Below are 12793 nucleotides of genomic sequence, written 5' to 3' on the forward strand. Positions count from 1 at the left end.
TTCTTTACAACCGGATTCTCGTGGTGTTGCTACATTAAGAGTAATCTATGGCTGCATGTGTTATGTGTGGATATCCTGTCAGAATAGCATGTATCCACTTTTAGGTCCATTTTGTGAAGGGATTCTTCCAGAGAATATCAAATATAATGGATTACTACATATGGTAGTTTTTCATGTTCATATTCATAAATGATAGGAGCAGAATCGGACCATTTGACTCATCAAGTCTAGTCCGCCATTCAGTCGAGGCTGATCTATTTCTCCCTCCTAACCCCATTCTCCAGCCTTCCCCCATAACCCCTGACATCCAAGCCTTTCACTATTCAGTAAGTTTCAATTATTAGGTACCCCCTCATCCTTCTAAACTCCAGCGAGTACAGGCCCAGTGCTGTTAAACGCTCATCTTATGTTAACCTACTCATTCATAGAAACATAGAAATTAGGTGCAGGAGTAGGCCATTCGGCCCTTCGAGCCTGCACCGCCATTTAATATGATCATGGCTGATTCCTGGGATCATTCTTGTAAACCTCCTCTGGGGCCCAAAATTACTCACAATACTTCAAATGTGGCCTGACCAGTGCCTTTTAGCCTCAGCATTACATCCCTGTTTTTGTATTCTGGTCCTCTTGGAAATAAATATTAGTATTGCATTTGCTTTTCTTACTACTGATTTGACTTGAAAATTAACTTTTTGGGTCAAGGGATCGTTTCAGAATATTCAATCGAGATCACTACTGGATTTGCTAGCTCATTGCATCTTGTGGGTAGAGAAGATACAAAGTTCTTTGTCAAGATCCCTGCATTCTGCTCTCTTAATTATCTGCGATAGATCTTATCACGTCCTGAGGATTTATCCACCTTAATGCTTTTCATGAGCCTCAACACCTCTTCCTTAATCTCCACCAGCCCTTGCATATTAGCATTCTTCACACAGATCTCACTGTCCTCCATGTCCTTCTCCTTCCTGAATACCGATGCAAAGTCCTCGTTTAGTACCTGACCTACATACTCGCACCTCAAGCAGAAATTCCCTTCTTTAGTTTAGTTTGTTGTCACGTGTACCGAGGTACAATGAAAAATAATGATCCTATAGCGGAGCAAGATAGACCACTCCTGCTAAATGCAATGGGCTGACGTGTAGTACGCAACGGAGCGGAACGGAACGTGGGCTTTTTTTTCCATCCATTTCCATAACCCGACCCGACTCGCAGTGTAATCAACGTTGCGGGGGAACAGTTTGTGTTAATAAATTAAAATTCTGAAAATGAGGAAAAGATTTTTACCAAATAACTTTTATTTTTATGAGGATGTTTCCGTAACCGGCTTCCGCACTGCACTAGTATCCTATGGGATCTTTGCTGCGGAGACTGAAGCCGGGTACGGAAATGGGGCCGAAAATCACCCATGAATCTGCCCATGACCGTACTATGTCTTTTTCGTCGAATGATCTATCTTGCTTGCTGTAGGATCTTTGGTGAAAAGCTTTTGTTGTTTGCTAACCAGTCAGCAGAAAGACAATACATGATTACAATAGATAAGTGGTTCTTTATCCTTGATTGGTCCCATCAATCCCCTGTTTTCTCTCATGTTTTTAAGGTATGTTGAAAAAGCCTTGGGATTCTCTTTAACCTGACACCCTTCCCAATGGCATTTCATTGCCTCTTTTAGTCCTAATTCCCTGCTAGAGTTTTTCCCTGCTTGCGTTATATTCCTACATGCCCTGTCTGATTTAACCTTCCTAAGCAGTGTATATGATTCCTTTGATTTGAAACCAATTGTACAACCCTTCTGCTCATCCAAGGGTCCTTTACCTTGCATCATTATCCATCTTGCCTATTGGAACATGCCGGTCCTGGACTCTGATCAGCTGATCTGGGACATACGACAATAAAACACTCTCAAACTCTCAGGCTTGGGCTTAAAGTGAGAGGGGTGAGATTTAAAAGGGACCTTAGGGGCCCCTTTTCACCCTGAGAGTTGTCTGTATTTGGAATGAGCTGCCAGAGGAAGTTCTAGATGTGTTTACAATTCTAGCCCTTTAAAGAGGAAACATGGATAGGAAAGTTTATCCCAACTTACTGGGACGAAGGACCCACTTGGTGGGACCTGTTTACTTGCTGTGCTCTATGAATCTAGTCCCCAGCTGGTCCCCATACCCTGCAGATTCCCACTCTTTCTTTTGTTGATTTAAAAACCTTAGCAAGAAAGATAAATATGAGATAACCACCTCTGTTCGGTTCGCAATAACCAGCCTGATCTCCCGGTGGCTCAGCACTTCAACCCCCCCTCCATTCCCAATCCGACCTTTCTGTCCTGGGCCTTCTCCATGGCCAGAGTGAGTCCCACTGCAAATTGGAGGAGCAGCACCTCATTTATTGCTTGGATAGTTTAGTCTGAACATTGACTTCTCCAATGGTAGTCCTTGCTTTCTACCTCCTTTCCCTCCCCTTCCCAGCTCTCCAACAGCCTACTCTCTGCCTCTTGGGGCTTTATAACAAGAGGAATCAAATATCGGAGCAAAGAGGTCCTTCTGCAGTTGAGCCCTAGTGAGACCACACCTGTAGTATTGTGTGCAGTTTTGGTCCCCTAATTTGAGGAAGGACATTCTTGCTATTGAGAGAGTGGAGCGTAGGTTTACAAGGTTAATTCCCAGGATGGCGGGACTGTCATGTGCTGAGAGAATGGAGCAGCTGGGCTAGTACACTCTTGAGTTTAGAAGGATGATAAGGGATCTCATTGAAACATATAAGATTGTTAAGGGCTTGGACATGCTAGAGGCAGGAAACATGTTCCCGATGTTGGGGGAGTCCAGAACCAGGGGCCGCAGTTTAAGAATAAGGAGTAAGCTATTTAGAACGGAGATGGGGAAACACTTTTTCTTACAGAGTGGTGAGTCTGTGGAATTCTCTGCCTGGAGGCAGGTTCTCTAGATGTTTTTAAGAGAGAGCTAGATAGAGGTCTTAAAAATAGCAGAGTCAGGGGATATGGGGAGAAGGCAGGAACGGGGTACTGATTGGGGATGATCAGCCATGATCACATTGAATGGCGGTGCTGGCTCGAAGGGCTGAATGGCCTCCTCCTGCACCTGTTGTCTATTGTCTGTTGTCTCCTTCAGAGAAGTAATGCAAGCTACCGCAAGATGGCATACAATAGGCACATGGATATGCAGGGATATATATTGTGTGCATGCACATTTGTGCCTATCTGAAAGCCTCTTAAACATTTAAATATTGCTGTCAAATGTGTCTCAGTCACCACCCCTGGCAGCATTCGCCAATCTGAGTTTTAAAACATTTACCCTACACATCTCACCCCAGCAGCCTCTGAATCATTCTCCAACGTTTCTAATACTCCAAATTAAACACACCTACCACAGAGATCACTCCCCCTGCAACCCCTTGGTTCACTAATACTTTCCCACCCCATCCAGCCTGAGGTACCTTCCCCTGCCACGGCAGGAGTAACATCTGTCCCTAAACCACATTTCACTTACCAGGCTTTGCTTTGCCCCTCCTCTCTTCCAGCTTTCTCCCCCTATTACAATCAGTCTGAAGAAGGGACCCAACCAAAACGTCACCTAGTCGTATTCACCAGAGATGTGTAGAATCAAGTTTAAAGGAGATACAAGGAACTACGTGCTGATTTACAAAGAAAGTCAAAATGCTGGAGTAACTCAGTGGGTCAGGCAGCATCTATGGAGAAAGACACAAAAATCTGAAGTAACTCAGTGGGTCAGGGAAGAATGGTCTTGACCCAAAATGTCACCTATTTTTCTCCAGAGATGCTGCCTGACCCGCTGAGTAACTCCAGCTTTCTATGTCTTTCTCCATAGATGCTACCTGTAGCTAATACCCTCCAATCCAGAGAAGGATACCTCTGAGCATCTCACTCCAAAACCATCCCTCAATGTGGAAAGGGTGGGGATTCATGTACCTCTGAGGTCCAACCAGAGCCAAGACTATGCTATGTATACTTTTTAAAACCATTGTTTTCAATAATTATCCTGACCACTCTTCTCCCTCTCCTCTTGTCCCTCTCCTCTTGTCCCTCTCCTCTTGTCCCTCTCCTCTTGTCCCTCTCCTCTTGTCCCTCTCCTCTTGTCCCTCTCCTCTTGTCCCTCTCCTCTTGTCCCTCCTCCTCTTGTCCCTCTCCTCCTTGTCCCTCTCCTCCTCTCCTCCCTCTCCTCCTTCCCTTCCCCTCTCCTCTTCTCCCTCCTCCCTCCTCTCCTCTTCTCCCCCTCCCTCTTCCCTCTCCTCTTCTCCCTTCTCCTCTCCCTCTCCCCTCTCCTCTTCTCCCTCTCCTCCCCCTCTCCTCCCCCCCCTCTCCTCTTCCCCCATCTCCCTCTCCCCTCACTCTCCCCTCTCCTCCTCTCCCTCTCCTCTTCTCCCCCTCTCCCCCCCTCTCCCTCCCCCCTCTCCCCCCTTCCCCCCCTCTCCTCCCTCCCCTCCTCCCTCCCTCCTCCCCTCCCTCCCCCTCCCCCTCTCCTATTCTCTCCTCCCCACTCCTCACCACTCCTCTCCTCTCCTCTCCTCTCTCCCCTCTCCTCCCCCCCCCTCCTCCCCTCTCCTCTCCTCTCCTCCCTCTCTCTTCCTCCTCTCCCTCTCCCTCCTCTCTCTTCTCCTCCCCTCTTCTTCCTCTCTCCTCTCCCCCCCTCTTCTCCCCCTCCCCCCCCCCCTCCTCCTCCCCCCCCCTCCTCCCCCCCTCTCCTCCCCCCCTCTCCTCTCCTCCCCTCCCCTCATCTCCTCCCCTCCCCCTCCCTCTCCCTCTCCTCCTCCCTCTCCTCCCCCCCCCCCTCTCCCCCTCCCCTTCCCTCCCCCCCTCTCTCTCTTTCCCCCCCCCCCCCCCTCCCTCTCCTCCCCCCCCTCTCCCTCCCCCCCCCCCTCCCCTCCCCCCCTCCCTCTCCTCCCCCCCTCCCCCCCTCCCCTCCTCTCCTCCCCCTCCTCCCTCCCCCGCCTCCCCCTCCTCCTCCCTCCCCCTCCCCCTCCTCTCCCCCCCTGCCCCCTCTCTGTGTTTCAGCAGGTGCTGCACCTTATGATGTAGTTCAGTCAGTAAAGTGTAAATACAGATGAAGATGGCAGAGGTGGTAAATGGAGTGAGGAAGCTGTGTGCCAGCGCCGTGATGCTACTTTATCTTCAGTCTGTGTTTCATTGATGAAGATGTGTGAGAAGAATGCTTCATTATGAGAAGTGGCCCTGGGTGTGAGCCGTACTGTACAGGTCGATGTGGAGGGGTACTTTGAGGTATGGCCTCATTGGATCTACCGTACCGCTGTCCAAGATGTGGGGAACACAAGCGTTTTAGGAGTTTGTCTTCATTGCGAGCTCACCTGGAATACAACCACACCTATGAGACCCTTTACGTCCTTTCTAAGTCTAATAGCATCTGTGATGCCAGTATTGTGTCTCCAGCAGCTGACAAATCAATTCTGATACCTGCTTCCTGTAAAGAAATCTTTGAAAGTACCTCATTCAGCAGTAAAGAACAGAGATATTTATATGATTTAGAGTGCGGGGAGGAGTTATCCGCCTGTTACTTGCCTGAGGTTGAGGAACCAGTAAACGAGGTCCTGATGAGAAAGGCCATGACTCCCTCCACTCCGCCCGCTGCCCTGGCGGCAGCCGCAGTCGACGCCGTTTATGAAGAAGGCCTGGCTCGGTTGAAGATCCAAGCTTTTGAGAAACTGGACTTGAACGAACGCTTGGAGAAGCTATCCGAAGAGGTGGAGCAGAAGATCACGGCTCGAGTGGACAAGCTTCAGGGCGAACTTGAAAAGAGAAGCTCAGAATTGGAGCGAGCCAAGCAGGAGAGTCTCAGGTTGTGTCAAGAGAAGCAGGATCTTGAGGATAAGGCTTCGGAACTATCACGGCAAGTCGACGTGAGTGTGGAAATGCTGGCGACGTTGAAGCAGGACTTGGTACAGAAGGACCAGGAGCTAGCCAGGAAACAGCAGTGAGTATGTCCTGTGGTCAACCTGTGTAAAAGAATATCATATGCCTATGCAAGGTGGCAGCATGTGTTTATCATCATTGTAAAACTCCTGCATCTCGAATTCACTGCAGAATGAAAGGGAATGACCAGGGGCCACAGTTTAAGAATAAGGAGTAAGAGCATTGAGTTTAGAAGTTGGGATGTAATGTTAAAATTGTACAAGGCATTGGTGAGACCAATTCTGGAGTATGGTGTACAATTTTGGTCGCCCAATTATGGGAAGGATGTCAACAAAATAGAGAGAGTACAGAGGAGATTTACTAGAATGTTGCCTGGGTTTCAGCAACTAAGTTACAGAGAAAGGTTGAATAAGTTAGGTCTTTATTCTTTGGAGCGCAGAAGGTTAAGGGGGGACTTGATAGAGGTCTTTAAAATGACGAGAGGGATAGACAGAGTTGACGTAGATAAGCTTTTCTCATTGAGAGTAGGGAAGATTTAAACAAGAGGACATGACTTCAGAATTATGGGACAAAAGTTTAGGGGTAACATGAGGGGGAACTTCTTTACTCAGAGAGTGGTAGCTGTGTGGATTGAGCTTCCAGTGGAAGTGGTCGAGGCAGGTTCGATTTTATCATTTAAAAATCAATTGGAAAGAGCCCTGGTTTTCAAGGGAAATTGGACACTTGGTTCGGAAAAAGAGGGAGATCTACAATAATTATAGGCAGCATGGAGTAAATGAGGTGCTTGAGGAGTATAAAAAATGTAAAAATAATCTTAAGAAAGAAATTAGAAAAGCTAAAAGAAGATATGAGGTTGCTTTGGCAAGTAAGGTGAAAGTAAATCCAAAGGGTTTCTACAGCTATATTAATAGCAAAAGGATAACGAGGGATAAAATTGGTCCATTGGAGAGACAGAATGGACAGCTATCTGCAGAGCCAAAAGAGATGGGGGAGATATTGAACAATTTTTTTTCTTCGGTATTCACGAAGGAGAAGGATATTGAATTATGTGAGGTAAGGGAAACTAGTAGAGTAGCTATGGATACTATGAGGTTTAAAGTAAAAGAAGTACTGACACTTTTGAAAAATATAAAAGTGGATAAGTCTCCAGGTCCTGACAGGATATTCCCTAGGACATTGAGGGAAGTTAGTGTAGAAATAGCCGCGGCTATGACAGAAATATTTCAAATGTCATTAGAAACGGGAATAGTCCCCGAGGATTGGCGTACTGCGCATGTTGTTCCATTGTTTAAAAAGGGTTCTAAGAGTAAACCTAGCAATTATAGACCTGTTAGTTTGACTTCAGTGGTGGGCGAATTAATGGAAAAGATACTTGGAGATAATATATATAAGCATCTGGATAAACAGGTGCCTGATTAGGAACAGTCAACATGGATTTGTGCCTGGAAGGTCATGTTTGACTAATCTTCTTGAATTTTTTGAAGAGGTTACTAGGGAAATTGACGAGGGTAAAGCAGTGGATGTTGTCTATATGGACTTTGACAAGGTTCTTCATGGAAGGTTGGTTAAGAAGGTTCAACTGTTGGGTATAAATGCAGGAATAGCAAGATGGATTCAACAGTGGCTGAATGGGAGAAGCCAGAGGGTAATGGTGGATGGCTGTTTATCGGGTTGGAGGCAGGTGACTAGTGGGGTGCCTCAGGGATCTGTGTTGGGTCCTTTGTTGTTTGTCATGTACATCAATGATCTGGATGAAGGTGTGGTAAATTGGATTAGTAAGTATGCAGATGATACCAAGATAGGGGGTGTTGTGGATAATGAAGAGGATTTCCAAAGTCTACAGAGTGATTTAGGCCATTTGGAAAAATGGGCTGAAAGATGGCAGATGGAGTTTAATGCTGATAAATGTGAGGTGCTGCACCTTGGCAGGACAAATCAAAATAGGACGTACATGGTAAATGGTAGGGAATTGAAGAATGCAGTTGAACAGAGGGATCTGGGAATAACCGTGCATAGTTCCTTGAAGGTGGAATCTCATATAGATAGGATGGTAAAGAAAGCTTTTGGTATGCTAGCCTTTAGAAATCAGAGCATTGAGTTAGGAGCTGGGATGTAATGTTAAAATTGTACAAGGCATTGTTGAGACCAAATCTGGAGTATGGTGTACAATTTTGGTCACCCAATTATAGGAAGGATGTCAACAAAATAGAGAGAGTACATAGGAGATTTACTAGAATGTTGCCTGGGTTTCAACAACTAAGTTACAGAGATAGGTTGAATAAGTTAGGTCTTTATTCTCTGGAGCGCAGAAGGTTAAGGGGGGACTTGATAGAGGTCTTTAAAATGATGAGAGGGATAGACAGAGTTGATGTGGATCAGCTTTTCCCTTTTAGAATAGGGAAGATTCAAACAAGAGGACATGACTTCAGAATTAAGGGACAGAAGTTTAGGGGTAACATGAGGGGGAACTTCTTTACTCAGAGAGTGGTAGCGGTGTGGAATGAGCTTCCAGTGGAATTGGTGGAGGCAGGTTCGTTGGTATCATTTAAAAATAAATTGGATAGGCATATGGATGAGAAGGGAATGGAGGGTTATGGTATGAGTGCAGGCAGGTGGGACTAAGGGAAAAAAAGTTGTTCGGCATGGACTTGCAGGGCCGAGATGGCCCGTTTCCGTGCTGTAATTGTTAAGTGGTTATATGGTTAATTGGATAGGTATATGGATGGGAAAGGAATGGAGGGTTATGGTCGGAGTGCAGGTAGATTGGACTAAGGGAAAATAAGTGTTCGGCACGGACTTGTAGGGCCGAGATGGCCTGTTTCCGTGCTGTAATTGTTATATGGTTATAATTATATATATGATTATATTTAGAACGGAGACGAGGAAACACTTTTTCCTCACAGAGAGTGGTGAGTCTGTGGAATTCTCTGCCTCAGAGGGCGGTGGAGGCAGGTTCTCTGGATGCTTTCAAGAGAGCTGGATAGGGGTCTTAAAGATAGCAGAGTCGGGGGATATGGGGAGAAGGCAGTAACGGGATACTGATTGGGGATGATCAGCCATGATCACATTGAATGGCAGTGCTGGCTCGAAGGGCCGAATGGCTTACTTCTGCACCTATTGTCTATTGTTTATTGAATGATAATGGGGTAGCTGGTAGAATCGCCGCCTCAGTGCCAGCGAAAACGGCTTCCATCCTCACCTCAGCTGTTGTCTGTGTGGAGTTTGCATGTTCTCTCTGTGATTGCGTTCCCTCCGGATGCCAAAGACGTGCGGGTTTGGTAAAGGTTCTGAAAGAGGTGGCTTTAGTGATTGTGCAGGCATTGGTAGTGATCTTAGAAGAATGACTAGAGTCAGGAATGGTTCCAGTTGATTGGAAAATTGCTAATATTACTCTGCTCTTCAAGAAGGGAAGAGTGGAAACTATAGGCTGGTTAACCTGACTACAGTAATTGGTAAGAATTTACAGTCCACTAGACCAAGTGGGACCCGTTGGGTCCCGTCCCTTCAAGGGGGGGGGGACTGTGGTGAAACACACACACACATACTAACCACCATCACACACACGCACACACACACACACACACACACACACACTGACACACACTGACACACACTGACACACACACACACACACACACACACACACACACACACACACACTCACCCTTTACACACACACACACACACACACACACACACACACACACACACACACACACACACACACACACACACACACACACACACACACACACACACACCACACACACACCCTTGATATTATATTAATATTATTCATTGGCCCCTTTTACCCCATCCCCACCCTATCCACTGATGCATAGCACCCAACTCACAGGCGTGTCTAGAGAGAGAGGGAGAGAGAGAGAGAGAGACAGAGGGGGGGAGGGAGGGGTGGAAATGGGGGGAGAGAGTGGGGGAGAAAGATGGGGTTGGGGGGGAGAGGAGTGGGGTGGGTGGTCCGGGCTGCCGGATGACGACACTCGCAGCGCATGGAACACAGCATGCATACCTATTGTGACGTCATCACCTCATCAGCCAAAGCCAGCCGGTTTCATTTTCTAAGTTATTTCAGATTTTTTAACATTTTTATTAATAACTCGAGAAATAATGCATTAATTATTCCGATAAGGCAATTTCTGAGTCCACGGGATAAATCTCTATGGAAATATATAAGAATTTTACCTTTACTGCATCGTTTGTTCGCAAAGATGTGATCACACACCACACACACACCACACACACACCCACACTCACACACACGATCAGAGTTTTATAGTTATAAAGGATTATCAAAGATGAGGTTTCTGGGTACTTCGAAACACATGATAAAATATGGATATCTTGTCTGACGAACTTGGTGGAATTCTTTGAGGTAGTAAATGGCAGGACAGACAAAGGAGAGTCAGTGGGTGTTGTTTACCTGGATTGTCGGAAGGCCTTTAAGGTGCCACACGTGAGGCTGCTAAGGAAGATGATAGCCCACGGTATCAAAGGGCAGATACTAGCATGGATAGCAGGTTGGCTGGATGGCAGAAGACAAAGAGTGGCAATAAAGGGGGCTTTTTCTGGCTGGCTGCCAGTGACTAGCGGAGTTCCGCAGGGGTTGGTGCTGGGGCTGCTACTCTACACATTGTATATTAATGATTTGGACGAGGGGATTGAAGGCTTTGTGGCCAAGTTTGCAGATGATATGAAGAGAGGTGGAGGGGCAGGTAGTGTAGAGAAAGCAGGGACTCTGCAGAACTTGGGCAGGTTGGGAGAGTATGCAGAGAAGTGGCAGATGGAATATAGTGTAGCAAAGTAGGAATAAAGGCGTAGACTATTTGCTAAATGGGGTGAGGTTTGGAAATCGGAGGTGCAAAGGGATTTGGGAGTGCTGGTGCAGGATTCCCAAAAAGGTTAATCTGCAAGCCGAATCAGTAACAAGGAAGGCAAATTGGGAGGACTAGAATATAAATGCTGTGATGTAACGCTGATGCTTCATATGATGCTGGTCAGACTGCATTTGTAGTACAGGTTGAACATTGATTCTCTGGCAAGTGTAGTGCATTTGGATGGGCAAGAACAAGATTCAAGATTCAATTCAAGATTCAAGATTCAATTTAATTGTCATTTGGACCCCTTGAGGTCCAAACAAACTGCCGTTTCTGCAGCCATACATTACAAACAAATAGACCCAAGACACAACATAATTTACATAAACATCCATCACATTGCTGTGATGGAAGGCCAAAAAAACTTATCTCTCCACTGCACTCTTTCCCCCCCCTCCGATGTCAGAGTCAAAGTCAAAGCCCCCCGGCTGGCGATGGCGATTGTCCCGCGGCCATTAAAGCCACGCCGGGTGGTGCGAGGTCGCACACCGGGTTCTTGATGTTAGAGCCCCCGGCATGCGCTTGCAGAGTCCCGCGGCCATTCCAAGCCGAGTGGGGCGGTGATGTCAGGCCCCGCTCCAGGAGCTCTTCGACCCCGCAACTCGGGCGGGAGAAGTCGCTGTTGCGAGAGCCCTGAAAAGCGGTCTCCCTCCAGGGACCCGCGGGCTCCCGGTGCTGCCGTCCGCCAGACCCGCAGTTGCAGCCTCCGAATCTCCGGAGGTCGGGCCGCAGCAGCAGCAGCGCTCCACCCGCTCTGGACTCGGCCAGCTCCGCGACGGTGAGGTGAGTCGTCGGCACCAGAGTCCCCGGTCTTCTCCTGTTGGAGGCCGCTCCTCGTTGCAGCCCCAACGACAACGGAGACCCGACAAGAAAAGGTTGGGTCTCCCGTGCAGGGAGAGATTTAAAAGTTACCCCCTCCCTCCCACCCCCCCCACACACACACCCCAACAAAAAATAACAAAAACTACATAGAAACATAGACAAAAAATAAGACAAACGCGGACGGGCTGCAGAGGCCGCTGCTGACGAGAGTCGCGCAGCCTACCGGAACAGGCCCTTTAGTCCACAATGTCTGTGGCAGCACAATGCTAAGATCATCTCTCATCTACCTGCACATTATCCATTCCCTGCCTATCCACAGGTCTCTATTTTGTCTCAACCACCATTCCCGGCTGTGTGTTCCAGGCACTCACCATCCTCTGGGGTGAAAAAAAGTTAGCCCACACACGTCATTTAAATTAGCCTCTCATATAACTTTATATACCTCTATCAGATCTGCCCGCAACCTCTGGCGTTCCAGAGTCTCCAACCTCTCCCTGTAACCCAAGCAACACTCTGGTCACCACCTCTGCACCCTTTCCAAGGCCACCCAATTCTTCCTGTAATAGTGTGACCAGTTTCACTTTAGTTTATTGTCTTGTGTAGTGGGGTAGCTTTTGTTGCGTGCTTACCAATCAGCAGAAAGACATTACATGATTACAATTGATCCATTTACAGTGTATAGATACATGATAAAGGAATACCGTTTAGTGCAAGGTAAAGCCAGCAAAGTCCTATCAAGGATAGTCCGTGGGTCACCAAAGAGGTAGTAGTTCAGCACTGCTCTCTGGTTGTGGGATGGTTCATTTGCCTGATAACAGCTGGGAAGAAACTGTCCCTGAATCTGGTGGTGTGGTTTTCACACATCTATATCTTTTGCCTGATGGGAAAGGGAAGAAGTAGAAGTGGCCAGGGTGTGATTGGACCTTGATGATGCTGCTGGCCTTGCTGAGGCAGTGCGAGGTGTAGATGGAGTCAATGGAAGGGAGGTTGGTTTGTGTGATGGTCTGGGCTGCGTCCACAATTCGCTGCAATTTCTTGCGGTTTTGGGATCATACAGAACATGTATAAAATGACGAGAGGAATTGATTGAGTCTTTTGTGCAGAGTAGGGGAATCAAGAACCAGGCACAATAGGTTTAAGGTGAAAGATTTAATAGGAACATGAGGCAACGTTTCATGCAGTGTGT

At 47.2% G+C, this 12793-nt stretch overlaps 1 protein-coding gene across 1 annotated transcript in view; it reads left to right on the forward strand.

The window, feature by feature from the left end:
* The window catches only part of fbxo41 (F-box protein 41), a 73557-nt gene that overhangs the window by 3722 nt on the left and 57042 nt on the right, over positions 1 to 12793 (forward strand). The window contains 1 exon segment of the mRNA XM_055666146.1: positions 5021 to 5955. Within this exon segment, the coding sequence (XP_055522121.1) occupies positions 5245 to 5955 (711 nt within the window). The 5' untranslated portion in view covers positions 5021 to 5244.

Source organism: Leucoraja erinacea, unplaced genomic scaffold (assembly GCF_028641065.1).
Source record: "Leucoraja erinacea ecotype New England unplaced genomic scaffold, Leri_hhj_1 Leri_199S, whole genome shotgun sequence".
Taxonomy (NCBI): domain Eukaryota; kingdom Metazoa; phylum Chordata; class Chondrichthyes; order Rajiformes; family Rajidae; genus Leucoraja; species Leucoraja erinaceus.